The sequence below is a fragment of the Tachysurus fulvidraco genome, chromosome 24, assembly GCF_022655615.1.
Source record: "Tachysurus fulvidraco isolate hzauxx_2018 chromosome 24, HZAU_PFXX_2.0, whole genome shotgun sequence".
Classification (NCBI taxonomy): Eukaryota; Metazoa; Chordata; class Actinopteri; order Siluriformes; family Bagridae; genus Tachysurus; species Tachysurus fulvidraco.
The window spans coordinates 1,927,346-1,954,818 of NC_062541.1; the positions used below are offsets into that span (position 1 = coordinate 1,927,346).

Consider the following 27,473-nt stretch of genomic DNA (forward strand, 5'->3'; position numbering starts at 1 on the left):
ATCAGAGTTAAAATAAGTTCAGTTGTCAAACACAGAAATTCCCAAACACACTGAATTCAGATCTGAAAAATACACGGATCACACACACAGTGGTAAAGAAGGCCAGAAGTGGCGCAATGTGAATGTTCAGAGGCTCACTGGTTATTGGCTCGGATTTACATGGTTTGTAATTAGCTGATGAAAAATGGGGGATCTCTGCTGGCTGGGACTGACCTGGCAACTCAGACGAAGGGTAACGATAACGACTGGATGTTTCATCATGTTTAGGATTTGAACTTATGACCTTCCAAATAACCTAAAGTACTAAATGCAGCATCTACACGGTGTGTGTGCATGTGTGTGTGTATGTGTGTAAGGTACTGTAGAAACCCTGAACCGCACGGAAATGGTGTGTGTGTGTGTGTGTTGGGTTGTGACGTGAGCATCATGTAGGACAGAGTGTTTGAGCGTCCTAGAATAAAGTCTAATCTCATTATTCTAATGCATGAAGGAGGAGGAGCGACAAACAGAGCTGCAGAGAAAGCGAGAGAAAGTCAGAGCCACAGCAGGCCTGTTTATCATCAGGTTAGGGGTCACACTGGACTTCACCAGCATGGGGACAAATATGTGTCTGTGACATGTATCGGGATCCTCACACCAAAGCGTATAGACTTTACCGACATTCCTCCGAGGTCTGAAGGGGACGAGGCCACAGAGGTAGAGACGGATTACTGACCATCTCTCCGGATCAGAAGGTCCCGGAAAAAGCGTTAAAATGCACACTTGAGGAATCGAGCTGCCTCGTGTCTGAGTGATGAGAGGAAAACGTAAGGCCACATTTCCTGTTTTTATGCTTACCGATTGGTTTAAATGTCTAGCTGGATCATGTGTTTATTAGCACGTGAGCTTCACCTGATAGCGAAGATGCTCACAATGTACAGACAGCTTGGCACCAGGAAGTGTAAAAAATCAAGAGAAATAAAGTCAAGCAGCCTGAACAGTGGATGAAATCTGAGATGTGTGTCAAAGGTCACAGGCTCCATGGCTTCAGATTTACACCGAACCCCAGCGAATGTGAAACGACATCATTTCTAATCTGTCCTTCTGTTTACTCCAAAACTCTGAAGCTGTATTTTAAAATCTGAACTCCGAAAGAGACGGATATGAAAACACGGCTTTGTGTAAAAGGTTTGGGTTTTTTTCTTCGTATCGCGATGATGAGACACAGAGCTGAAGTACAGAAAGAATTTAACCCTCATTAAAACACAGCAGCTGGTAATTTCCTTTATTTAAAAACTTTGGATTCCAAAGAAACGAAATGTACAAAATTAAACATCTGAATTCCATTAAAGGTTCAAACTCCACCTTCAAACTTTAGGACACACCCCCTGCATCTGCCCCAAAGGCCAAGGACATGTTTGTGGGCTGATTGGCATGTCTAGATTGTCTGATTTTGTGTATGTGTGTGTGTGTGTGTGTGTGTGTGTGTGTGTGTGTGTGTGTGTGTGTGTGTGTGTGTGTGTTATTTGCAGGAGATATGGATGGCCACTGGTGGGATTATGCGTCTTGGCATAACGAGTCCACACCAATGTCCATGGTGAGGCGAACAATCATCTGTGTGCTCACGTCCTCTCATCAGTCTTATTCACCACACTGCACATCTTATATTGTTTATATGAAAAGAAAAACCTGCCTCATGTTAAAGGCCTAATCCTCATAGTCTCCTCGTATAGAGAGAGAGAAGAGAGAGAGACAAGAAAAAAAAAAAAAAAGAGAAGAGAGAGAGAGAGAGAGAGAGAGAGATATAGAATAGAAAGAGAGAGAGAGAGAGAGGAGAGAAGACGAGAGGAGAAAGAGAGAAGAAAGAGAAGAAGAGAGAGAGAGAGAGAGAGAGAAGAGATGAAAGAAGAAAGAAGAGAGAGAGAGAAAGAAAGGAGTAGAGAGAGAGAGAGGAGAGATGAGGAGAAAGAGAAAGAGAGAGAGAGAAGAGAAAGAAGAGAGGAGAGAGAGAGATAGAAAGAGAAAGGGACAGAGAGAGAGAGAGAGAGAAGAGAGGAAATAGAGAGAGAGAGAGAGAGAGAGAGAGAGAGAGAGAGAGAGAAAGAGAAAAAAGAGATGGGGAGAGAGAGGGAGAGAGAGAGAGAGAGAGAGAGAGAGAGAGAGACAGAGAGAGGAGCAAAGAGAAAAAAGAGAAAACAAAAAAAAGAAAAGAGAGAGAGAGAGAGAGAGGAGAGAGAGAGAGAGAGAGAGAGAGAGAAAGGAGAAAGCGAAAGATAGATAGGATAGAGACACAGGTTAGAAACATAAAAATGTGGCCGAGGCACAGAAGAAGAGCGAGAAGAGAGAGATCGCTAGAGAGACGAGAGCGAGAAAGAGAACGGGACCGAGAGAGACGCGCTGAGAGCGATAAAGCGAACCCACCCAGAGCGCCACACCCAGCCTCAAGTCCCGCGCGATCTCTCTCTCTCTCTCTCTCTCTCTCTCTCTCTTTATATACTTTAACGAAGTTTATTATACTTTAATATCCAGTTTAATAAACATTATTATTACAATTTTCAGCTTGAATTTGAATAATTTTATGTAAAAAGTTTTGAGAAAATAAAGCGTGATGTGTAAAACATGTTGCCTTCAACTCTGCAGCACCCGGTGACGTGGCAGCCGTCCAAAGACGGAGATCGGTTAATTGGGCGGATTTTACTGAACAAGCGACTGAAGGATGGCACGGTGCCCCGAGACACGGGCGCTATGCTGGGCCTCAAGGTAACGTTCAACACTTAACGCTTGTTTTAGGACCTGTCATTGTAGGGTGAAGGGTGAAGTGTTGTGGGGTGTGTCATGATTTACAGCTGGGATGCTCATGTTTATAAGTGATTAGTATTTTACACCCCTGTGGTGGGCATGTTTATAAGTGATTAGTATTTTACACCCCTGTGGTGGGCATGTTTATAAGTGATTAGTATTTTACACCCCTGTGGTGGGCATGTTTATAAGTGATTAGTATTTTACACCCCTGTGGTGGGCATGTTTATCAGTGATTAGTATTTTACACCCCTGTGGTGGGCATGTTTATCAGTGATTAGTATTTTACACCCCTGTGGTGGGCATGTTTATAAGTGATTAGTATTTTACACCCCTGTGGTGGGCATGTTTATCAGTGATTAGTATTTTACACACTTCTGTGATGGATGTGTTTATCAATGCTTAGTATTTAACACTCCTTTAGTGGGCGTGTTTATCAGTGATTAGTATTTACACCATTGTGATAGTATCAGTATTTTAGACCACTGTGGTGGGCGTGTTTATTATCGATAAGTATTTTACACCCCTGTGGTGGGCGTGTTTATTATCGATAAGTATTTTACACCCCTGTGATGGATGATTGTATCAGTGATTAGTGTTTTACACCCGTGTAGTAAGTGTGTTTATTAGTGTTTTACACCCCTGTGATTGACATCTGAATCAGTGATTAGTATTTAACACCCATGTAGTAGGTGTGTTTATTAGTGATTAGTATTTTACACCCCTTCAGTGGGTGTGCTTATCAGTGATTAGTATTTTACACCCCTGCAGTAGATGTGTGTATCATGGCATGATGGCATCTTTTTTTAAAAAATATAACATGATTTTTTCCACAGGTGGTTGGAGGTAAAATGACTGAATCTGGTCAACTTTGTGCTTTTATTACCAAAGTAAAAAGAGGAAGCTTAGCAGATACAGTTGGCCATCTCCGACCTGGTACACACACACACACACACACACACACACACACACACACACACACACACACACACACACATACAGAGTAACTTTTAAGTGAGAGGACTTCTAATAAAATTCACAAATCGACATTATGTCTTGAATCAGCAGTTTCTCTGCTTCTGTCTGCAGGCGATCAGGTTCTCGAGTGGAACGGCAGGGTTCTTCAGGGAGCCACATTTAAGGAAGTTTATAATATTATTCTAGAGTCCAAACCTGAGCCACAAGTTGAGCTTCTGGTCTCACGGCCCATCGGGTGAGTCATGTATTATTGACGTACATTTACAGGCTATGACTGTTATAATATACTATAATATATACCTTGAATAATATGTCTTAATTACGACATACTCTTGTATAATAATGACATTGCCATACCATCTAAATATATATTTCTGTTCTATAAATATATTCTCTTGTATTATTACAATGTCCTTTTATTACAAGTATTACAATAATATTATTTATGTAATGAAAAATCTTCTAATATTTCCTTTTGCAGTGATGTACCCAGAATATCAGAGAGCACACATGGACAGCTGGAATCCAGTGAGTGCTGCGATCCTGGAGTCCTGTATCAATACAACAGGAAGTGTAAAGTGTAAACATCACCCCTTTTTTACCCCCCTCAGGTTCGAGTTCATTTGAATCGCAGAAGATGGGCCCATCCATTTCCGTCACATCTCCCATGAGTCCCGGCGTCCTTCGTGATGCTCCTCAGTATCTGTCTGGACAACTTTCAGTGAGTTACAATCAGTTATTACATATACAAGCATTTTAAATTTAATATATATATATATTAATAGCATATAACTATATACTATAACTTTTTATTATGGCAGTACAAACATGGGTTCTGGTGCCACTTATGTGGACAGTACTGTTAATTATTAGAACATGATGCCTGGCTTTATATTGTATTTTGTATGTCAGTGATATGTAGCTGTGAATTATACATTTGCTGGAACATTTGCTGTGCTCATAATTCCAGACGAGAGCTTGTGTTTATGCTGTGCTGTGCTTTCTCATGGGTTTATTTATTCATTATTTTTATTTGAAACGAGGGAGATTTAATCTACAAAAAGAATTTTTTTAAAAACATATTTATACAAAAATAAAAAGAATGAAATGAAAATGAATTTTTTAAATAAATGCACATTTTCACACTGTAGACTTTATATTGTAATAACAACATAATATTAGTATAGCATTATTGAACATATAAAATATAGTATAATATGTATAAAATATAGCATTGTAATAATAACAACAATTATATTAATATTGTTTATAATAATAATAATAATAATAATAATAATAAAGCTGAGTAATATATTAATAATAATATATTAATAATATTGTAATGTATTATTATTATTATTATTATTACTATTATTATTATATAATAATAGTAATAATAATAATAATAATAATAAATTGTTAGTGGTAATATGATTATTAGTGTTTACTTCCAGTTCACCTGCCTAATTGCTGGTCCTGTGAAGTTTGGTAAACGTTTGAGATTGAGGTTAAATCTCCTCCTAGTTGTGTGGTTTTTGATTTATAACCTTTTGGTTTAGTTTTATTGCATTTTTTTCTTTTCTTTGTTAATTTTGCTTACCCAGAGTCCATGCCTTAATAGAAGAACCACGCCTTTTGTCCCTAGGGTCCAGGTAACGCCAACAACCGGTCTGACTGATACACATTTGTTTCTCTGACCCCTTTCTCTTCCTCTCTCTGATATTTGGAAAATGCATAGCAGGAAAATGGCAGCATTTTACATACCTGATCTTCATTTCTCTTCATTTTGGTTGGATTTACTTTTTTATTGCTAGCTCATACCCATAAAAGCTTCATTTCATACCTAATATAATCACTTTTAACATATTAAACTCCATCTTGCTGAGGGTCTGGAAAAGCCTGCATGATTTACTGAGCTGCACCGAGGAGTTTAAAGAGACAAACAGCATCGTTCTCATTGTAGTATTTGTTGTTTTTCATATAGGATTTGAGCTCTTCTACCTATTTAACATTTCTCTTTAAATGGTTTGATGCTTTCAGAATCACAATGGGACGTAAACTTTTTCTTTTCCTTGCAACATGAAACAGGATTTTTTCCCCTTTTCTCTCATTTTAAAACAGACAAACACTATACTGTATTTGCAGGTCTGTAAGATACTACAGTATTTTCTGCATTACTAAATAAATACGTTGCTACAGTATATTTTCTGGACTATTTGCTATTACTCTATTTTCAGGACTGTAATATAAGACCTCACTTTCAGGACTAGAGGACACTACAGTATAGAAGGCAATATAAAATAGGTTTCAGTGTTTAGTATTTCCTTTAATATATGTCATACTTTATTTTTTGGATTAAAATATAGTGTCTCGTTTTCTTCACAAAGAGATACAAGATAATTATAGAACTACAAGATACTACCTGGGGGGCACGGTGGCTTAGCGGTTAGCACGTTCGCCTCACACCTCCAGGGTTGGGGATTCGATTCCCACCTCCGCCTTGTGTGTGTGGAGTTTGCATGTTCTCCCCGTGCCTCGGGGGTTTCCTCCGGGTACTCCGGTTTCCTCCCCCGGTCCAAAGACATGCATGGTAGGTTGATTGGCATCTCTGGAAAATTGTCCGTAGTGTGTGTGTGTGCGTGAGTGAATGAGAGTGTGTGTGTGCCCTGTGATGGGTTGGCACTCTGTCCAGGGTGTATCCTGCCTCGATGCCCGATGACACCTGAGATAGGCACAGGCTCCCCGTGACCCGAGAAGTTCGGATAAGCGGTAGAGAATGAATGAATTAATGAATGAATGAATGAACGTTACTACCTTATTTTTAGGACTATAAGTTGCTACCATAGGCAGTGCCAGAGAGGGTTAACGGGTGCTTCAGCATCCCCAAGAAAGAACAAAGCTCCCCATAGACCCCCAAACAAGACTGTTCTTATGAATAATTTAGTTAATAATTTAAAAGAACAAATGAAATAAAGTAAAAACATTTAAGTATTACGTGTCCGTAATGTAATGTCACGTGACATGAGTATATATGCAAAATCGTTGGAAGATTGTTTAATTTTGTTATCTGTGTGCTTCTTTAATTTCATCAAATGATTAAAAAAAAAAAGTAAGTTCCTGATGGTTTGAGACTCTGGGAACTATTATTAAGTCGTATCTGGTAAATAGAACCCCGGTGCTATAGGTGTTTGTTGTATTGCCATTGACTAAAATTCTGAATTGTACAATTTAAAAAATATTCTATAAATAACGTATATCCAATTTCTGAAATGCCCCTTTAAGTACACACACTTTCTATTGTGCTGAAATATTCTGCTGTTTTAGTAATAAGTATAATAAGAGAAAACTCCATTTTCCATGTTGCAATGAGAAGGTTGCTGTAAAGTCCCATTTTTCAACATGAAATTGCATTTTCCAATGAAGACCTGGCTGTAGCTCCAAAGCCCAAAGATGAAATGAACAAATTGTACCAACAGAAACGAAACATCTAACAATGTTGTTATTGTCTTTCTTAATCACAATCTCCTACTGTACATGCAAACACAACCGCTGCCTATTTCTCCAAACGAGCACATTGGTTTTTATTAAGAAGAACAGTTTGGTTTGATTTGATTTGATTGAGTTGATCAGTGGAAAAAAATCGAATGGTACAATTTGTTTGCACTGAATTTCGTCCCCTTGCTGCTTTCTTCACGAACGAAGCAGCCTGGATTGCTCTAGTTTGTACAGAATGCGTTCTCTTGCTTTGCTGCATGCGAATTCTGAACTATTTTAGCGACAAATTCACTGTATAGATTTATAGAGCAACGTTTCTTTTAGCTTTAGTGATCTGCTACAAAGGACGGGCAAATTCTGCGAAGACTCACGATGTTTTAAAACGAACAGCTCACAAATATTCTTTCAAGCGGTCTTCTGGTTTTTGCCCTTTCTTTAAAAATCTTTCTTTCTTTCTGTGGATACGTGCGGCTGTAGTATACGTATAAGTTAGTTAAGCATGAGTGATGATTAAGACTTTCAAAGCTCTTTCCAAATGTCAGTTCCAAAAAAAAAAAAAAGGAAAAAATAATCGGACCTAACATACACCCTGTTCAGGCATTTTGTCATTTTTTTTTCAAGTTGTTTATTGTTTTTGAGTCTTTCCTTTCCACAGTCTTATTTTTAAGCATTGGAGTTGGACTGTTAGGCTTTGAAAGTGTCTCTAGGTGTTAAGAGTTTATTCAGGTCTCCATGTTGGATGAGTTATGACATTTAGGGCTGGAATATAAAGCTAGCTGTTTTAAGACTCCAAATCGAGTCTAAACAGTGTTAAAAGCCGAGCATTCTGAGTTGACATGAATGTAGAGAAGTAGTTGTACCCTGATTCGGCTAAAGCAGGGGAGTTAATCATATGGCACAGGGGGCAAAACCAGGGGGCTAAAGTATTTAATCTAGCTCACTAAATGACCTTGAAATTCGTGTTCCAATTTCAAATTGTCTTGCGATCTGTAATTGAAATTTGTTCTATTTGAAACGATTGCAAAAAGAGCTAAACTCTGTTATTGTAGACCAGGGGTCGGCAACCTTAAACACTCAAAGAGCCGTTTGGACCCACAGTTTCCCACAGAAAAAAACACAGGGAGCCACAAAACCCATTTGACATCTAAAATGAAGAGAACACCGCATATATCGTTTTTTACCTTTATGGAAAGTGTAAAAAAACTGTAGTGTGTTGCATTTATGAAATCAATGAACTGCTACAGAGTAAATTTTTTTTACTGCAGTTTGAACTAGAGGTCTTCTCGGGTGTAAAGAAATGTAACCCGACCCGAAATGACCTGAATTACTTTTTACCCGAACACGACGTGCATAATTATTATTTTTTTAAGAAAGACCCGACCCGAGACAAACCCGAAAAAATTCGGGTCCAGTATTTTTTTAACCCGACTGGACCGAATGTTGCGTAACTCTACACTAAAGTAACTGCTACAGCGTGGATTCAAAATTGATTGACAGGTCTGTTTCAACGTAAATTAGCTTATCGCCAGCCACAGGTCACCAGCCACATGTCGCAAGCGGTCTTGGCAAACAGAGGAGAGGTTGGAAAAGGACTTCGATGCACACACGAGATACAGTAGTTCGGGTCTTCTCGGGTCCGTTCGGTAAAAACACATTCATTTTAAATTACCCGAAACCCGGGTCGGACCTCGGGTTTTCGGATCTAATGGTTGAAGGTTACTTTCCTCTTCGTATTCATGACATCAACATTTTAACTTGCTGGCTGCAGCAAACCAAAAACGCGTCTGCTTCTGTGTCAGATTTCGCAAGTCGACAGTTATGACACATATTGTGAGCAACAAACAAATTAAACACGGTTTATTTTAAAGTTACAAGAGCATCATAATCTTAGAATTTAGAATTACATTTTTTAAAAAACTAACTAACTAAAAAATAAAATACATTTAAATTAAATATTTATTTTCCAAATCTACAGGGAGCCGCAGCAGTGGGATGAAAGAGCCACTTGCGGCTCCGGAGCCACGGGTTGCCGACCCCTGGTATAGAATAACAGAGAATAAAGAAAAAACTTAGAAAAAACTAATGAAATTTTATTGTTTTTTTTATTAATAGTTGAAGACCTGCTAATACATCTTTGCTCTCTTTAAGGTTAAGCTATGGTACGACAAAGTGGGACACCAGCTGATTGTTACCATTTTGGGTGCCAAAGACCTGCCTGCTCGAGAGGATGGCCGCCCCAGGAACCCCTACATCAAAATTTACTTCCTCCCTGACAGAAGGTGCAGAGTTCCTGTACCAAATCATGATATTTATGTTAACATCCCAAATAGACCTTCTCTTCATCTTTGTAATCGATACGAACAGTTGCAAGGCTTACTGAGACAAATCCAAAACACAAATATTACCAGGGGGCACGGTGGCTTAGGGGTTAGCACGCTTGCCTCACACCTCCAGGGTTGGGGGGTCGATTCCCGCCTCCAACTTGTGTGTGTGGAGTTTGCATGTTCTCCCCGTGCCTCGGGGGTTTCCTCCGGGTACTCCGGTTTCCTCCCCCGGTCCAAAGACATGTATGATAGGTTGATTGGTGTCTCTGGAAAATTCAATACCTGAAGTACCTTAACTACGAACTTCAAAATCCGACATCTATGGACCGAAAGGAAACGACAATAAAATGAGTTTAAAAAACACGAAATCTGTAAATAATAAGCCGATAAACATAACACATATTTCTTTAATCTCCTGCTAGAAACGAACAAATTGCATACTAGCCTGTCTATGATGTTCCATATGTTAGGAAGTTAAACTTTATCCTTATTTTAATTCCTGTTCAGTGATAAAAGCAAAAGAAGAACGAAAACAGTGAAGAAGTCACTAGAACCTAAGTGGAACCAGACGTTCATGTACTCGCCTGTGCATAGGCGTGAGTTCAGGGAACGAATGCTGGAAATCACACTGTGGGACCAGGCCCGAGTTCGAGAGGAGGAGAGCGAGTTCCTTGGAGAGGTGAGTTGGGTGTAATAGTTTAGTAAGAGGGAGGGGTATAGAGTTGAGACCAGAGTATGGGGATAGGGAATGAGGGTACAGTATTAGGGTACAGTCTGAGCTTTAGGTATAAGGGCACATTGTAATAGTGTAAAGGACGTGTCTAAGGGTACATTTTAAAGGTAGGGTATGTAGGTACAGTATAAGGATACAGTGTGACGGTACATTATGAGGGTACAGTGTGAGGGTAAAGTCTGAAGGTACAGTATGAGGATACAGCGTAAAAATAGGGTATGGGGAAACACTATGAGTGTACAGTGTGAAAGTGTAGTATGAGGGTACATTGTTAAGGTACAGTGTAAAGGTAGGGTATGAGGGTAAAGTGTTAGAGTACAGTGTAAAGGTGTAGTATGAGGGTACAGTGTTAGGGGATAGTATGGAGGTTGCTTAAGGGGTTGTGGAATAATAGTATGAGGGTTCAGTGTGAAGGTATAGTGTGAAGGTAGGGTATAATAGTACAGTATGGGCATACAATGTAAAGGTAGGGTATGAGGGTACAGTGTTAGAGTATGGTGTAAAAGTAGGGTATGAGGATTCAGAATTAGAGTACAGTGTGAAGGTAGGGTATGAGGGTAGAGTGTGAAGGTATGGTGTGAAGGTAGGGTATGAGGGTAGAGTGTGAAGGTATGGTATGAGGGTACAGATTGTATCAGGTATAGGGTATAAAGGTTTGATGACATGTCGTAAGTGTGATATAAAGGTATGGTAAGAATGTACAGTGTTAATGGTATGTTATGAGTATGAGGTATGAGGGTAGTTTGGGAATGTTGGTAAGCAGGGCAGTGGGCTTCTGAGATGAAATGTGATAAGAAACTTTGTCCAAATGGTTGTGTGTGTTGTGTAGATTTTAATAGAGCTGGAGACAGCTCTGCTGGATGATCAGCATCACTGGTATAAACTCCAGACGCATGACGTTTCCTCTATGCCACTGCCAAACCCTTCACCATATATGCAGAGACGCTTCGTTCAGGGAGAGAGTCCGACACGGAGGCTACAAAGTATGCACACACACACACACACACACACACACACACACACACACACACACACACACACACACACACACACACACCTAGAGTTACACACACTATCTACACACTCACAGACTCTTCCGTTATGTGACTAGTGCTTTATTTCTGAGTGTCGTTCTGATTTCATTGTAGTTCACCCTGGTGATGTTTGTCTTTTTGCTAATGCATGTTTTTGTGTTTTATTTCTTTTAAAACATTCTTTATCAACACACTGACTCAATTGCAGATAAAGGCACATATTATCACGGCCCAGGTAAAGCAACACTACTACCAAGTTCAGCTCGTGTGTAATCTTTAATCTCCCATTCCTTCTTTACTCCTTCACTATTAGCTTCTCTCTCTCAGCCACCATCTTCACCAGCAGCTCTCTCTGGTTTACTGCAGCTTGCAGTGTGTGTGTATGCGTGTTTGTGTGTGTGTGTGTGTGTGTGTGTGTGTGTGTGTGTGTGTGTGTGTGTGTGTGTGTGTGTGTGTGTGTGTACTAACACAGGCTTTGTAAAGTAGAGCTGCTGTTCCCTCATAAAGCTCATAATGTCATAATGTCACTTGCCTAAATAGATTGTGTGTGTGTGTGTGTGTGTGTGTGTGTGTGTGTGTGTGTGTGTGTGTGTGTGTGTTTGTTTCCAGCGAATAATCCCTAAGGCTGTCCATGATACTGCTTGATATTTGCTGTGTATACATTTTTAAGGCCTGACCAATATATCACATTGATTTTATCATTGATTTTATCAGCTGATATTATTAAGTTATTGGTATCGGTGTAATTTGTGCTGATATAGTCGCAAATATATAGTTTTTATTTATTTTATTTTTTTAAATAAATAAATAAAAAGAAATTCTGAATGTAATCCAGAGATGCTGACATTTTAGAAGAACTCGACAATAAACTGACGCTTGTTTACGCTGTTTGTTGCTGTTGTATTAAATCCTGTCAGTAAATCCAGTAGCATATAAAACCGCATCAGTAAAAATGTTTACATGTAAAATCAACATTACATATTGGTCGGGTTTAAAAAGAAAGTTTCTTTCACATTGAGCTGACGTTATGTTTCAGTTCAGTGTGTAAACAAACAGGGACATTTTCATTACAGCAGATGTTTTTATTTCTATTATTTGTTTTTCATTGAAAATGATTAACGTAATAATAATAGAATGAATTTAAAATAAGAAGAAGATGATAAATAAAGTGTGTGTGCAGTTTGTTCAGCTGGTTACTTTGGCATCAGACATATTTAGCTCAATTACACTAGACATCATCTGTTCCTCCAGTGGAGAAAGGTGAAAAGAGAGAGCGAGAGAGAGAGAGAGAGAGAGAGAGAGAGAGAGAGAGAGAGAGAGAGGAAAAGAAAGGGAGCGAAAGAGAGAGAGAAAGAGAGAAAGGGAAAGAGAGGGAGAGAGAGAAAGGGAAAGAGAGAGAGAGTAAGAGAGAGAGAGAGAAAGGGAGAGGGGGGAGAGAGAAAAAAATGGAAAGAGAGAGAAAGGAAAAGAGAGGGAGAGAGAGAGAGAGAGAAAGAGAGAGAGAGAGAGAGAGAGAGAGAGAGGAGAGACAGAGAGAGAGGATAAGAGAGAGAGAGAGAGAGGAAAAGAGAAAGAGAGAAAAGGAGAGAGAGGGAGAGAGGGAGAGAGAGGGAGGGAGAGAGGGAGAGAGAGGGAGGGAGAGAGAGAGAGAGAGAGGAGAGAGAGGGAGAGATAGGGAGAGAGAGAGAGAAGAGAGAGAGAAGAGAGGAGAGAGAGGGAGAGAGAGGTGAAAGAGAGAGAGAGTGAGAGAGAGAGAGAGTAGAGAGAGAGAGAGAGAAAGAGAGACGAGAGAAGAGAGAGAAAGAGGGAGAGGGAGAGAGAGAGGGAGAGAAAGAGGGAGGAAGAAGGAGAGAGAGAGGGAGAGAGAGAGAGGGGGAGAAAGAGAGGACAGAGTGGGAAAGAGAGAGAGAGAGATAGAGAGATAGGAGACTGAGAGAGAAGAGAGAGGAGAGGAGGGAGAGAGAGAGAAGAGTAGAGAAGAGAGAGAGGCGAGAGAGAGAGAGATGGAGAAGAGGAGAGAGAAAAAGAGAGAGAGAGAGAGAAGAGAGAGAAAGAGAGAAGAGTGAGAGAGAGAGAGATAGAGAGAAAGAGAAGAGAGTAAGAGGGAGATGAGAGAGAAAGAAAGAGAGAAGAGCAAGAGACAGAGAGAGAAGAGAGAGAGAGAGAGAGATGATCTCTCTCTCTCCACCCCCCCCCCTCTCTCTCTCTCTCTCTCTCTCTCTCTCTCTCTCTCCCCCCCTCTGACAGGATCACAGCGAATCAGTGACAGTGAGTTTTCCGACTACGACTGTGAGGATGGGGTTGGCGTGATTTTAGGTACCAGCTCTTTCTCTCACTTCCTCTCGCCACCTCTCACTTTCTCTGTTTTCTTCTCTTTTCTTTTTCCTCTCTCTGTACTGCTGTATACAGGAGTGTTGAGTGTCAGGTGACCTATTTGCTAGTTGTGATTAGTAATTCATTAATAATTGATATTAACATTAGTTCCTTCATGTCCTGGGTTTAAGCTTTAAGTTATTCAGCCATTATTTGTTCTCGGTTGTATAATTTGAATAATATTTTCTCAGATTACCGGCACAATGGTAGAAAGTTCCAGAGCTCTACTCTGTCCGTTCCCGAGCAGGTCATGTCGTCCAATCATCGCTCTCGATCAGACGTGATGCGCAATCGCTCTCGTTCTCCCAGCGTTCCTCCTCCTCACAGGTATTGAGCGCTTCCTTACACTGCAGATAAAAACAGTTAAACACACACACACACACACGTCCGGCTTCATGCTGTATCTTCTGTCTTCCGTCTTCATTCCGTCGCAGTCGGAGTTTAGATCACGGCGTGAGAGGACCAGTGCATTACGGACACCGAAATCGACTCTCCGAAGACCAGTATTCACCTGATAGGTATGTTTTCAGCGAGGTTTTAGATGTCGTTTCTTTTGGCACCATATGAATATTCACTAAGGAACACTACAGGAGGTGGACAAGATAACCCAAACACTAAATAATAAGGAGGTAGGAAATAAAATACAGGTACAGTTACTCTCAAAAAGTCATGTCAAACATCACGGACTAACAGAATGAGTAAGATGGAGCATCTGAACTCTTCCCTTCTGTGCAGCAGAGGTTGAGAAGACAAGCACTGCCTCTGGAAAACATTTTAGATTCAATGAACTTGATGTGAAGTCTTGCCATTAAATTCGTTCTCTGCATTTAACCCATCCAAAGTGCACACACACACACACACACACACACACACAGCAGTGAACACACACACCTTGAAAACACACCTGGGGAGCAGTTGGGGGGTTCGGTGCCTCGCTCAAGGGCACCTCAGACGTGGTATTGCCGGCCCGAGACTGGAACCCACGACCTTAGGGTTAGGAGTCAATCTCTCTAACCATTAGGCAACGACTTCCCCCCCAGAAATATGGTCTAAGATGTTTCCATATATCTAACATCTGGATGAATTTGAAGGAAGCCAAAGATGCCTTTAAGCCCTAACTTCATGGCCAGCTGATAATTACGGTGGAGATCGCTGATTGTTTTTAGGTCCAGGGTTTGCTTTTTATGGCCAACTGCCACTGGTTCAGACGTGTTTTACCGATTATTATAATAACAACACTACACACACTGCTGAAATGATTCCAGACTGGTTTGATGAGCACCAGGATGAAGTTATACCAGATATATACTTCATTACAAGAATGTCAGTGGCAAGTTGATCTCCACCTTCTTCTTTATCCAAAACAGGAATATTTCAATAACAGCTTCACTTTTCTCTTCTCAGAAGGTTTTCCACTAGATGTTGGATTGTGTTTGTGTGGATTTGTGTTCATTCGGTTACAAGAGCATCAGTGAGATCAGACTCTGATGTTGAGATGTCGAGGTGTTCAGTGGTGTTGAGTCAGAGTCAGGGCTCAGTGCAGGACACGGCATGCAGGACATGTTCTTCACTCCAACGTTCATGTCTTCATGGAGCTCAGGGACTTTGTCATGCTGGAACAGGGTTTTGGCCTCATTGTACCAGTAAAGGGAAAATTTAATATGTAAAGTCTACAATGAGAATTGAGACTGTTGTGTGCTTCTAACTTTGGGTGTAAATTTCGGTGTGTTTACATTATTTTGTCCAGCGCTGAATGATGTAGGGGACAGAAACAGAACATCCAGAAAGTAGGGATCTGATTTTGTTGTTGTCATGGTAACAGGTCACATGTTTTGCAAGTCTAATGCCTTCACTCATAGACCTGGATTAGATTTGGTGAAAATGTTGAGGTCTTAACATTGACTCTATTTCTAAACCAGAATCCTGCTATCAGTCGTGTTGAGAAAAATGAAATGATTTAAACTCTTAATCGTGAACTCAGTTAAAGGTTATATCTGGAGCTTAAAGACCACCTTCAGGATAAATTCTAAAATAACTTGTGGAACTGAAATGTTCCAGTGACACAACGGTGCTGCTGAGTCAACCACCATAACCGTGGCAGTGGGGTTTAGATTAAATCGGTCATGTGACATCTCAGTTTCATCTCTTCCTCCCTTGTTTACTTCATTCATCAGTCTGTCGTTGCTCGAGATCTCTCTGTCTCTGTCTCCAGTTTGTTCTTCACTCTGTTCATCTCTTCTCTTTTTCTCTGCGACCACAGAACCTCGGTCTCTCACCCTCATCAAATCCGAACCAGATATCACACCATCGATACGCCGTTCCAGGACCACAGGTACAGTGTAGTTACACCGACAGGTTGGATAGCGACAGTGACCCGCCCTCACACCTGCTTTTAGATGACTGACAGCTTGTTGATAGGAAGTAACACTGAATAGAATTTTCTGAGGGGCAAGAAAGTACCTTGTTTCGAGAAAGGGGTTATGAAGGTGTTAAAAGCACACCTGGGTTTTGTAGGATGAGCTGATCAACATCCTCAAGTTATAATTATGTCTGTAAAGAAAATAATGACAAAAATCAAGCAATGAAAATAAGCATACGGTCAGAATCGTGTGTAACGGAGGAGACACTCCTCGCTTTTATCCAGAGTCCGTCCCTGCATTTGAAGAGAAGACGTAACGTTTGAAAATTAAAAAAAAAAACGAACTCTGAAATGTGAATAATAAATTAAATTAATTAATTACCGTCTCCGGCGGTAACAGTTTGTTTTTACCCATTTTTACAAACTTCTAGTAATTAAAGATTATATTGAGTAAAAAAAAAAATCACCACAGAACGATGTTAGATTTATAAGTCACAAGGACGAGTAAATATTGTAGCCCCGCCTCTAACTCCGCCCACAGCCTGATTCTTCAGAACTAACTTCTTATAGGATGCCAGAATTCTTTTTCCAAACGTTATGGCAAAAAATAAATAAATAAAAAATCCTTAATCGCATCCTTTGTGTGTGTAATTCGAAGCAGCTGACACTGTTCTGGTGTGTGTGTGTGTGTGTGTGTGTGTGTGTGTGTGTGTGTGTGTGTGTGTGTGACCCCTGCAGTCTCATGTACCCTCTCTATCGGGAAGACGCTCTGAAGCTGTTGCGCTCCACTAAGCTGTCCCGAACTCACTCGGACAGGGCTTATGATAGGTAGATAAACCCCTGTGGTTCTGTCTCTCAGTGTTTCTGGATAGATGTGTTGATTAGATTAGCCTGTTCTGCCTGTTTAGAACGTTTCAGATGTTGAGAGTAGAGAGCTTTTTACTGAGTGAGGAGGAAACGGTGTGTGATCCTAAAGGTCCAGCGAGTACGATGTGCGAAAATGGCTTCAGAATTCAATAAACACTTAGTTCCTGTTATCGTATCCGTTACATCAGCAGTCGTTACATCATCAGTCGTTAGCATCAGTCGTTATCAGCAGTCGTTATAGCAGTCGTTACATCAGCAGTCGTTAGCATCAGTCGTTATCAGCAGTCGTTATAGCAGTCGTTATCAGCAGTCGTTCTCTCGCCAGCGTCGCTTTATTCTCTTTAGATGTTAATCAGAGTTACAGAGAGAACGCAAAGATGTGTAAACTCCTCTGTCCTGAAGATGTCAGGAAACTGTCAGGAGACTCCTTCTGTACTCCTGACTGAAAGCTCTACCACCTTTACACTACCAACACTTACACAGGACTTTTCAACCTGTGTGCACCACATGAACGAGCTGTTACCATAGAAACAATAACGTATGCGAAAGAGTGCGTTGATAAAACACTGCGCTACAGTTACAGGAAACTGAACCACATTCAACAGCACTGTGGGACACTTTACTTCCAATACAGAAGAAGAATTCACAGTTTGTTTAATTTCTAAATTATATTTAGGACAACAAGCAAAACAATCCCTTGTGATAGATTTATTTATTAACCACAGTAAGCTTTCACTGTAACAGATAACCAAAGCTTGAACCTTTAGTCCTCTGTCTTACTTCCTGGACTTTTAAATGAAAATCTACAGCTCAGCGCTGGCTTTATTCTCACTCAGTAACACTTGTGGAGAAGTAATAGTCGTTGTGTGGAGTTGTTGACTTCTGATGTCAATACCAGACTAGATTAGATGCTCCTTAGCTCCGCCCCAGAGCTGCGTGTCTTCAGCATCAGGGTATTGATCACTTGTGACTTGTGGTGCTTTCACTTAGAAAATACACAAACCTCGTTCTCTGAGATTCACTGAATTATCTGTTAGATTGATCTTTTGCTGTGACGTGTCTCAGTTTTGTCCTTTAAAAGCTTCTCTTTAGCATTTCGGAGCCCGTTGATCTACAGTAGCAGCAGCAGTGTGTAGATTTGTCTGACTGTGTGTGTGTGTGTGTGTGTGTGTGTGTGTGTGTGTGTGTGTGTGTGTGTGTGTGTGTGTGTGTGTTTGTGCGTGTGTGTCTGTGTGTGTGTTGTTTTCTGGTCAGGAGGATGAGGCGTGATAGGCGACTGTCAGTCTACAGCGACTCATATGAATCTCCCGAGAGGTAAAACAGTAGAATGTTTGGGAGAAAACACACAATGTTGCTTCTATTCCCTCTGCTCGACTTTGTGGCTTTAACCAGGCCCTAAAGTTTGTTTAGAGACTAAATGTGACTACATTAACTAGTTTGGGTTACAGGTTTAACCAGGAACAGACGTCTTAGCAGCAGGACATTACGTTCTATAATTTAGCTCCAGTGCCAAAAATCAAGCTAGTTAAAGGTGAGGTCTCTGATTTTTGAAAGCCAATGTTGACATATAAAATCACCAAAACAAACACGCCCCCTAACCCAAATGGGTCCCACCCCTGTATCGATAGCTCCGCCCACACATACATACGTAACCCAGAAAGAAATGTGTCTTTATCATAACTGAAGGGAAGAACAATACGATTGTAGATAAACAAACAAGCAAAAATGCCACACAAGCATAATGATGTAAAGGACAAAGGCATATATTAGTTCTGTGTAACAAAGCAAAACCAACGTTACTCACCTATCGAGAAGGAAAAAAGCGCCTCGGCGTCTTAAGTAAAGTCGGCCACATATTCACAGGTCGGAGTTTCCCGAGTCGATAACTCCTGAGCTAAACGCTGTTACTACACAAAACGCGGTTGTAGCTGCCTCTCTACATTACTACGATAGAAAAGAGGTGTTATTTGTGTAGTAACAGCGTTTAGCTCAGGAGTTATTGACTCGGGAAACTCCAACCTGTGAATATGTGGCCGACTTCCTGCTCCTTCAGTTCTCTCCAGCGCTGGAAAGCTGATCCTATATTAACACGTCCTACTTCTTGTCCTTATCGTAAGTCTTTCTTCTCTTTCTTTCTTTGTTTTTATCCTCCATGTCGATGTTAAAACCACTTTCTGCTAATGTCACACATGCGCACTGAACATTCTCTCCACCCATATTGACAAGACACGCCCCTTTCTGCTCACTGGCTACACGTTTATTTTGTTTTTTGTTTTGATTTTTTTTTATCATTCGGCTCGACTCAGTTTTCTGAAGCATTTTTCAAAAATCGGAGACCCCACCTTTAACTATGTAACTAAAGCTAGTTAGGAAATGTGTCATGTTTTCTGTCAGCTACATATGTTTTTATGGGGAAAGACTTATGGAAAACCTTAAGACCTTAAGAACTGGGGGTAAAATAGTGTGTAAATAAATATACTGCTAAACCAAAAGCCCCTGTTCTGTCTGTTTTGGGAGAGACGTTAGCTTTAGCATTAGCTTTTAGCTGCTCAGCTTATATGTTGTAGGGAGAAAGTTTTATTCCTTCAGTGTTCAATTGAATAAATTCTCCAGAGAGGGAAAGAAAGCCGCGGTTTATTCGTCTCTGTCTTCATTTCCTACCTTCATTTCATTCTCCTCTTCTCCTCCTCCACATTAAGACATTACAATGGTCCCGATCACGTTCCCTCACCGTGGCCTAATCACCTCACGAACGGATCCTCTGAGGATTACAGGTAAGAATCCCACAAACTCCACATAGACTTCATCTGAGCTCAACTTCAACTCTTTTATTTACCGTCAGTTCTGTTGCTGTACATCAGAAGTGTCAAACTCATGAGACATTTTATTGACCATCAGAAATTTGAACAGGTTTTCTAGAGCTCTTCTTCTGTCTCTTCTAACCTGATAAAACAAATCGTATTACTGACAGCAGCTTGAGGGAAAATCGGAACAATTCAAATGGTGACTGAGTTTCTTCTGAACGTTGAGTGTAGATCGGAGTGTCGTCTGATCGCACGTTTCTGTAGAAGAGATTAGACATGATGAGTTACCCTGAAGCAGCTGACACGGTCGACATCGACCTCGCACCTTTGCTTCCTTTTAAACGTTTATATAGTGAACCGAATATAGAGCGGAATCTTGAATATTAAAACCAAATATTTAAATAAATAAAAATTCTCAAATTTGCATTGTCATAAAATACTTTTACAACCTGGAAGTAATAACTGAATCTTAAATAACATTGAAATGATCACTTTAAACCACATCTGAAGTGAAAATATCTTTAAATATAGTTTAAATATACATTTCATTCTTTAAGTCGTCTTTTTTCCTCCTTTTATCTATTTAACCATTTATTTGTAACAGGCTCGGTAATCAGTTGACCACATAGGGTGCTTTCACACCTGCCGTGTTTAGTTCGGTTGAATCGTACCAGAGTTCGATTGCACATTTGGTGCGGTTCGTTTGGGCAGGTGAGAATGCAGCAATCGAACTCTGGTGTGCACCAAGCAAGCGTACCGAGACCTCCTTGAAGAGGTGGTCTCGGTACGCTTTCAAACAAACTCTGGTGCGGTTCGTTTGTGGTGAGAACACGGTCCGAGATTGAATAGACCTAACTGCAAAAAGTATTGCACATTTTGGACTAAACCAGCTGCCGTAGTGGGTCGTTGGTGATATTTTCGGAAGATAAGCATGTCACGGTTTCGCCAAAAGTAATGCTCGCCGCCTCCTGAAGTGTCTTGCGATGCGTCTTCGCCGTTTGCAGTGCATTAAAATGATATTTTCAAGCCGTATCTGCGCTACATTCTGAAAATTAAGACTTTGCATAGAATGCTGTATACGAGCGATGTAGTAGATTACAACCAAGAACATAATCTCTCCGTGGTGTACTGTATGCTGTATTTTCCTCTTTTTGTTTACTTCCGGAGTTTCGTTGAAATTTCCCGCACGTTTATTCTGACCAATCGAGAAGCAGTTTAAGAAACACGCTCAAAGACGTGTGGCCAATGAGTGATGTGGATGTTATCACATGACTGCATTTTGGTTCGTTTCAACCGGTGCAGAACAGAACGATCAGTGTGGTGTGAAAAGGAACCAAAACTGATAAAAAGCTACAATGGGTCATTTATTGCTTTTGGTCCGGACCAAATGAACCGAACTATAGGTGTGAAAGCACCCATAAACAGCAAATTGTTCGTGTCTGCACTTTTACTGCCCCCTAGTGGAGTAACACAGCCCTTTATTCTCTTTTATATCTCAGCTTCACATAACGGTTATGTTGACGCACGCGTGTCGTACGTTGATGTTTGACACTTCTGCTTTACATCATCACAAATCTTTCTCTTTAACCCCCTTTAATTCATCTTCCCACCATTCTGTGAGATGTTAACACTGAGCTTGGTCTCTACATCAGGAACTGCCCCAAGATAGAAATTGAGCCTTCCACAGATGCAGAAAGGTATCCCAGCAAGCCATTAGCATTTCAGCTAGCACGTTAGCGTAGCATCCGTTATTTCTTTCACGCAGTCAGTACAGATGAGCCGTGATTAAAGGACGTTAACAGGAGTGCTTTTTCTCCACATTGTGCTTCAGAGAGGATCATATACCGGAGTTCCCAGTTAGCCCCGAGGCGTTTGAGGAGGATTTCAGGTAATCCTGTAGTGAACTAGACTAGCGTGTCAGTACAGATCACATAAAGACACTTGTTTTTTTCCTCCTCTTGGGTAAATAACTTTTCCTCTCTACAGGTGTTGTGAATTTTGTTTGCTAACACAAAATCCTCTTCTTTCATATATTTCTGGATCATTTTTCAGTTTTGCCTGTTGTTATTTTCCTGGTCGCAGAGAAGAACCGCCGCAGCTTCCACATATTCTTCCTGTCATCGTTGTTTTCACAGCTGCATGGGGTTTGTGTTAAAAGCTCCAGGGTTTTCCTTCGTGCCATAAGCAGCCATGTTTGATGACCGTTTCCGCAGGTACGCACGCGCCACAATGGACAGACATTACAGGTCGAGGTCAGCTGACCAGCGGCCGATGATGGAGAGACACTTCTACACACGCTCGCGCTCGTCTGAGCGTCCCGAACCGTCCTACATGAGGTCCATGCCGTCTTTACCCTCCAGGAGATCTGCCCCTCCCTCTCCTGCCTTAACGAGGTGATCCTGACCAATCACGGCGACTAACTCCTAACCATGCCCCGCCCACTTTATTTATTTATTATTGTTTCCAGCGTGTCGTTGTTTTGCTTTGTGTTTATCTGTAGACTAGATACCGTGATGGTGATTGTTTCCAGACTGACGTCTGTTTTTGTTTTTGTTTTTAAAGTCACACTACTTATATTCTTTCTGGATATAATGGTGTGAACCTGGCATCCTGTGTTTTGCTTTTTTTCTATGTTAATTTGAATGTACTAACATTATCATTTGTTGTTGAACAGCATCCCGTTTTCATTTTCCGGCCCGTCGGCTGCGTTAAGATTGTAAAGGATGTGCGGCTTCTTCCTTTCCTCCTTGCAGCCATTTCCCAAGCTGTGGTTCTGTTAATACTGTTCTGTTATTACCTGTCTCCGACTCCATAACTCCTTCTGAGACGCTTTAAACTAACCGATTGTGCTCTCGCGTCCCTATGATGTTTATTCACACGGTTTATTTATCTATTCACCTATTAATAAAACCTCCTCATGCCCGTCTCACCGTTAAAGCCGGAGGTTCTCCTTGAGACGGCGGGTGACCGTCTGTGACCTCACGCTCAGAAGGTGTTATGAAGATCAGTTGTTTTTTTTTAACGTGCATTTTGTAGCTTGTCTTAAGTTCGGCAGCTAAAATGCACTGGACTGCACCATATTCCCCTCTGAGACTGCATGCACTGATATGGTCAGATATGTAGAAGTGTTCGCTACACTGTGCTCGGTGTTTTACTCAATCTCACTTCAATTATAATTTTTTTCACAGTGTTTTATTTTGCCAAATGACTAATACTTATTTTACCATAAACCACTGCAATGAACTAGCAGGTAAAACATCTTAAATGTCGGGAAATCTTTCAAATATTCGATTAATGTTATGCGATTATTATTACATTATTTAAAAGGAAAAGATTTTCTTAAAATGAGAGTGGTACTGTATGTCTAGATCAGTGTTAAACGGTAGAAATATCAGACGGACGTGCCGTTCGTTAAGGCGTGTGTACTTGCTAAGACATATTTTGCTTCTTAACTTTATTAATATATTTGAACGAAATCTTCAACTAATCAACACGATCATTTAATTTGTGCCAAAACTGACTGATTTTCCTACACGATAAACAGTTGTGTTGAAAGTTTTTAATGGAACGTAATCAATACGTTGCTGTATACGGTGTAAATCATTTTTTTAATGTTTTCTGCTTTTCACTGAAATTTGACTTTTGTAAAGTTATGTATTTTTTTCCGAGCGTGGTCTTTTTGGCCTCGGCCGCTGTGCCGCTGTGGTTTGTGTGAAATCTGTGCTCTTCTCTGCTATAAGCGCTCGCTCTTGTTTCAATAATGTTAGTAAAACTGTTGTCTGTGCTTTAGGGCGAACCCTCGGGCCGGATCGGTCCAAACGAGTCCCTCGAGCACGCCGGCATCGGCTCGAAGAGGTCGTCAGTTACCGCAGGTTCCTCCGAAGGGCTCCATGGACAGGAGTGAGTAACCTCGCTAATCAACGTGCTCCTGCTGATTTACATTAGCGCACGTTTACATTTTCTCACGATCCCATGCCTCAGAGTCACTCTGCTGACCTGCTCTCGAGCGACAGGAAATAAGCCCATGAACTCAGTACGAGTGTTTGTTTAAGGAGAGTTAGGATGTAAGTGATACAGCCTCTGAGACGCAGCGGTGTGTACAGTAGACGTGAGCGATGTGTTACTGTAGTGTTTTATTCTTCACTCCGTCTTTTCCCAGATGGAGGAGAGGGCGTGGCAGATCCGTACGAAGGTGTGTAGTGTGTAAATCTGTGTGTGTCTGTCTGCTCCCTCGGCTTCCACAGGCCTTTAGAGCCGAGCCCCGGTGCTGTCTTCATTGCTCTCTGGATCTCTGCAGATTCTTTTCTGTCTGCTGCTTTAATGTCTAGTTTAAGTCTCTTGTCCTTCCTTCACTTACTAACTGATCCTTCACTGTTTCTGTGTTGGTTCTGTTTTGTCCTGAAATCACTCTGGGGAAAAAAGAGAACAAGGTGTGAAAGTGAGACAGAGGAAGTTAAAAAACTGAAGAAAGAAACAAAGAAAGGAATTAAGATTAAAAAAACAAACAAACAGCGAAAGAGACAAAAGTAAAGTTGAAGTAGAAAATGAGAGGAATAGAAGGAAAATTGGAAAAAGAAGTGGAGAAGGAAAAGTAGGCGGGCTTTATAATCAAAGATGCTGATTGGTCACCAAGTGGCTTTTGAAATCTTTTTATTAAATAATTATATTAGTCAGTAGTCAGTGTGTGTGCTTGTGTGCACGTATGTGTGTGTGTGTGTGTGTGTGTGTGTGTGTGTGTGTGTGTAGTGTGTATATGTGTGTGTATGTGTGTGTGCACTTTTTGCTTGCGAGTTGATTAACCCTCAGATTTTGACGCTCTTCTTTTCTGATCTCTGTGATTGGTGCAAAGCCTCTGTCTTTGAAGATGTAGAAACACCCATGACTCCGCCCCTTGCGCAGTCTCCTGCCCCGCCGGCAGTAACACAAACGACGCCTGGTAAACCATTATAGGAAATAAAGATGTAGTGTAGACAATCAGGTGTTATGTTTGTTGAGTTGTTGAACATTTGAACCACAGCTCACTAGTCCAGTTTATGGTCATAGGTCATGCTAGTCACTATGCTTTTTTATACGGTATAGAGTTGAATAGAAAGCGCCCCCTAGAGCACACGATAGTTCAACCTGTAGTGACTAACTAATATTAGTGTCTATATGGTTTCCGTTTATTTCTCTCTCAGTCCTGTCACCTTCACACATCTAACTTTATTCTCTTTTCTGCATCCCGTCTTCTCATTAGTGTGTGAAGTGCCTTCGTCCTTCACACACACCACAGCTGGTAATGACTCTTTACCATCACAGTAGTCTTGTGTGTGTAATGAGATCTGATGTATTAGACTCACACAAGTTTGATATTGTGTTAGAAATTGTCTGTTCACACTCAAACTTGTGTCAAAGTGAGTTGTAGTTAGTGCTTTCTGTCTCATATATACAGACCTTAATATTTATAGAGTGTGTATCTCGTCCTGTATCTCAGGGAAGATCAGCATGTTTATAACTTATCGCTGAAATCAATCAGTGAACAGAAAATTAGTTAAATTCACTATAAAGTTTTTCTATTAGATTCATGTAAATTTTACAAACCGAAAAAAGCAGCCAGAAATGTTTCAAAAACTGTAAAATATAAAAATAGATTTTACCAAAAAATAAAAATTCACCAGAAAAGTTTCAGCAACATAGGATAAACAAAATGTCCGAGAAATTAAAGGTGAGGTCTCCGAATTTTGAAAGCCAATGTTGACATATAAAATCACCAAAACAAACACGCCCCTAACCCGAACGGGTCCCACCCCTGTACTGATAGCTCCGCCCACACATACATATGTAACCCAGGCGACTAACGGAAAGAAACGTGTCTTTATCATAGCTGAAGGGAAGAACAATACGATTGTAGATAAACAAACAAGCAAAAATGCCACACAAGCATAATGATGTAAAGGACAAAGGCATATATTAGTTCTGTGTAACAAAGCAAAACCAACGTTACTCACCTATCGAGAAGGAAAAAAAGCGCCTCGGCGTCTTAAGTAAAGTCGGCCACATATTCACAGGTCGGAGTTTCCCGAGTCGATAACTCCTGAGCTAAACGCTGTTACTACACAAAACGCGGTTGTAGCTGCCTCTCTACATTACTACGATAGAAAAGAGGTGTTATTTGTGTAGTAACAGCGTTTAGCTCAGGAGTTATTGACTCGGGAAACTCCAACCTGTGAATATGTGGCCAACTTCCTGCTCCTTCAGTTCTCTCCAGCGCTGGAAAGCTGATCCTATATTAACACGTCCTACTTCTTGTCTTTATCGTAAGTCTTTCTTCTCTTTCTTTCTTTGTTTTTATCCTCCATGTCGATGTTAAAACCGCTTTCTGATAATGTCACACATGCGCACCGAACACTCTCTCCGCCCATATTGACAAGACACGCCCCTTTCTGCTCATTGGCTACACGTTTGTTTTGTTTTTTGTTTATTTTTTGGCCCGACTCAGTTTTCTGAAGCATTTCTCAAAAATCGGAGACCCTGCCTTTAAGATTTAACTGAAAAAACCTGATTTAACAAAAAACCCCAGAAAATATCTGTAGCATGTAAACTGTATTAAGAAACAAACAAACAGAAAACCTTTTAAAAAATTACCAGAAAAGTTTTTTCCCAAATTTTAAAATCAACCATAAAGGTAAAAAAACCAAATAGTTTTTATTTTTGCTTTGAAATTTGCTTTGATGAGAAAACTGCAGTAGAACATTTTTCTCCATCTCTGTTTTTTTCTTCATTGCGGTTTCCATTGTTTTTTTTTTTTTCAATATGTTTCCATCATCACTTTCATCACCAAAGCTCATTTGGGGGAGGAGCCAACAGCCCCAGCACCTCCCCCTGAACCAGACCCCACCCATTCATTGTCTCTTGAACCTGTTGTTTCACTTCCATCAGGATCAGCTCCACCTCCAGCTCCACCTCCTTCAGTGCCAGGTGTGTCACGAGTGAATGATTTACATCCAGGAGGTTTTTTCCTGGAAATTCTAGAAGTGTGTTAAAGGGAAACTTTAAACAGGATATGAGATAAAAGTTGATGAGAGAGTGATACAGAGTGATGAGATAAAAAGTGATCTTTTAATGTGTGTGTGTGTGTGTGTGTGTGTGTGTGTGTGTGTGTGTGTGTGTGTGTGTGTGTCTGTGTGTGTGTGTTCTCATCATGTTAAGAAATTGAGGAAAAGTCTGTGGCTCCCCCTCCTGTCAACGGGCGGAAAGGCAAGTGCAAGTGTGTGCGTGTCTGTGTGTGCGTAACTGTGCGAGTGTGTGTACAAGTGTGTGTGGGTGTCTGTGCGTGTGTACGAGTGTGTGTGTGTGTGTGTGTGTGTGTGTGTGTGTGTGTGTGTGTGTGTGTGATAGACTAGTCTCATATATTGTCTTCCTCTTGTTGTCCCAATAAGACATTCACCTGTTTATCTTCTCCACAGTCAAAACAAACATAAACCTCTTTGACAATGTTTTTACTTTTCCTGTATTTCTGTCGTCTGTGAATAAAGAACACTCCAGTTCTCGACACACACAGTCACAGAACACGGTGCTTTTTAAGATGAAGCTTTGTCCGTGTTTAACCCACGGCTCTGAGCGAGTGTTTAACCCACGGCTCTGAGCGAGTGTATAACCCACGGCTCTGTGCGAGTGTATAACCCACGGCTCTGTGCGAGTGTATAACCCACGGCTCTGAGCGAGTGTATGACCCACGGCTCTGTGCGA

The 27,473-nt window shown here is 40.8% G+C and overlaps 1 protein-coding gene across 5 annotated transcripts in view; it reads left to right on the forward strand.

Moving 5' to 3' along the window:
• Positions 1–27,473, forward strand: part of rims2b (regulating synaptic membrane exocytosis 2b) — a 70,580-nt gene that overhangs the window by 23,888 nt on the left and 19,219 nt on the right. Inside the window, exons 7-27 of one of the 5 annotated variants that reach the window (XM_047808042.1) lie at positions 1,512–1,576; positions 2,620–2,739; positions 3,615–3,714; positions 3,868–3,991; positions 4,238–4,284; positions 4,368–4,477; positions 5,361–5,408; positions 9,400–9,530; positions 10,083–10,254; positions 11,138–11,291; positions 11,551–11,577; positions 13,590–13,658; positions 13,907–14,042; positions 14,150–14,233; positions 18,196–18,255; positions 19,641–19,715; positions 21,959–22,138; positions 23,536–23,645; positions 23,905–23,937; positions 26,664–26,702; positions 26,934–26,981. In XM_047808042.1, coding sequence (XP_047663998.1) covers positions 1,512–1,576; positions 2,620–2,739; positions 3,615–3,714; positions 3,868–3,991; positions 4,238–4,284; positions 4,368–4,477; positions 5,361–5,408; positions 9,400–9,530; positions 10,083–10,254; positions 11,138–11,291; positions 11,551–11,577; positions 13,590–13,658; positions 13,907–14,042; positions 14,150–14,233; positions 18,196–18,255; positions 19,641–19,715; positions 21,959–22,138; positions 23,536–23,645; positions 23,905–23,937; positions 26,664–26,702; positions 26,934–26,981 — 1,932 coding nt within the window. The remainder of the gene's footprint in view (positions 1–1,511; positions 1,577–2,619; positions 2,740–3,614; positions 3,715–3,867; positions 3,992–4,237; positions 4,285–4,367; positions 4,478–5,360; positions 5,409–9,399; positions 9,531–10,082; positions 10,255–11,137; positions 11,292–11,550; positions 11,578–13,589; positions 13,659–13,906; positions 14,043–14,149; positions 14,234–18,195; positions 18,256–19,640; positions 19,716–21,958; positions 22,139–23,535; positions 23,646–23,904; positions 23,938–26,663; positions 26,703–26,933; positions 26,982–27,473) is intronic. The other 4 variants (XM_047808043.1, XM_047808044.1, XM_047808045.1 and 1 more) reach the window with 4 other exon arrangements.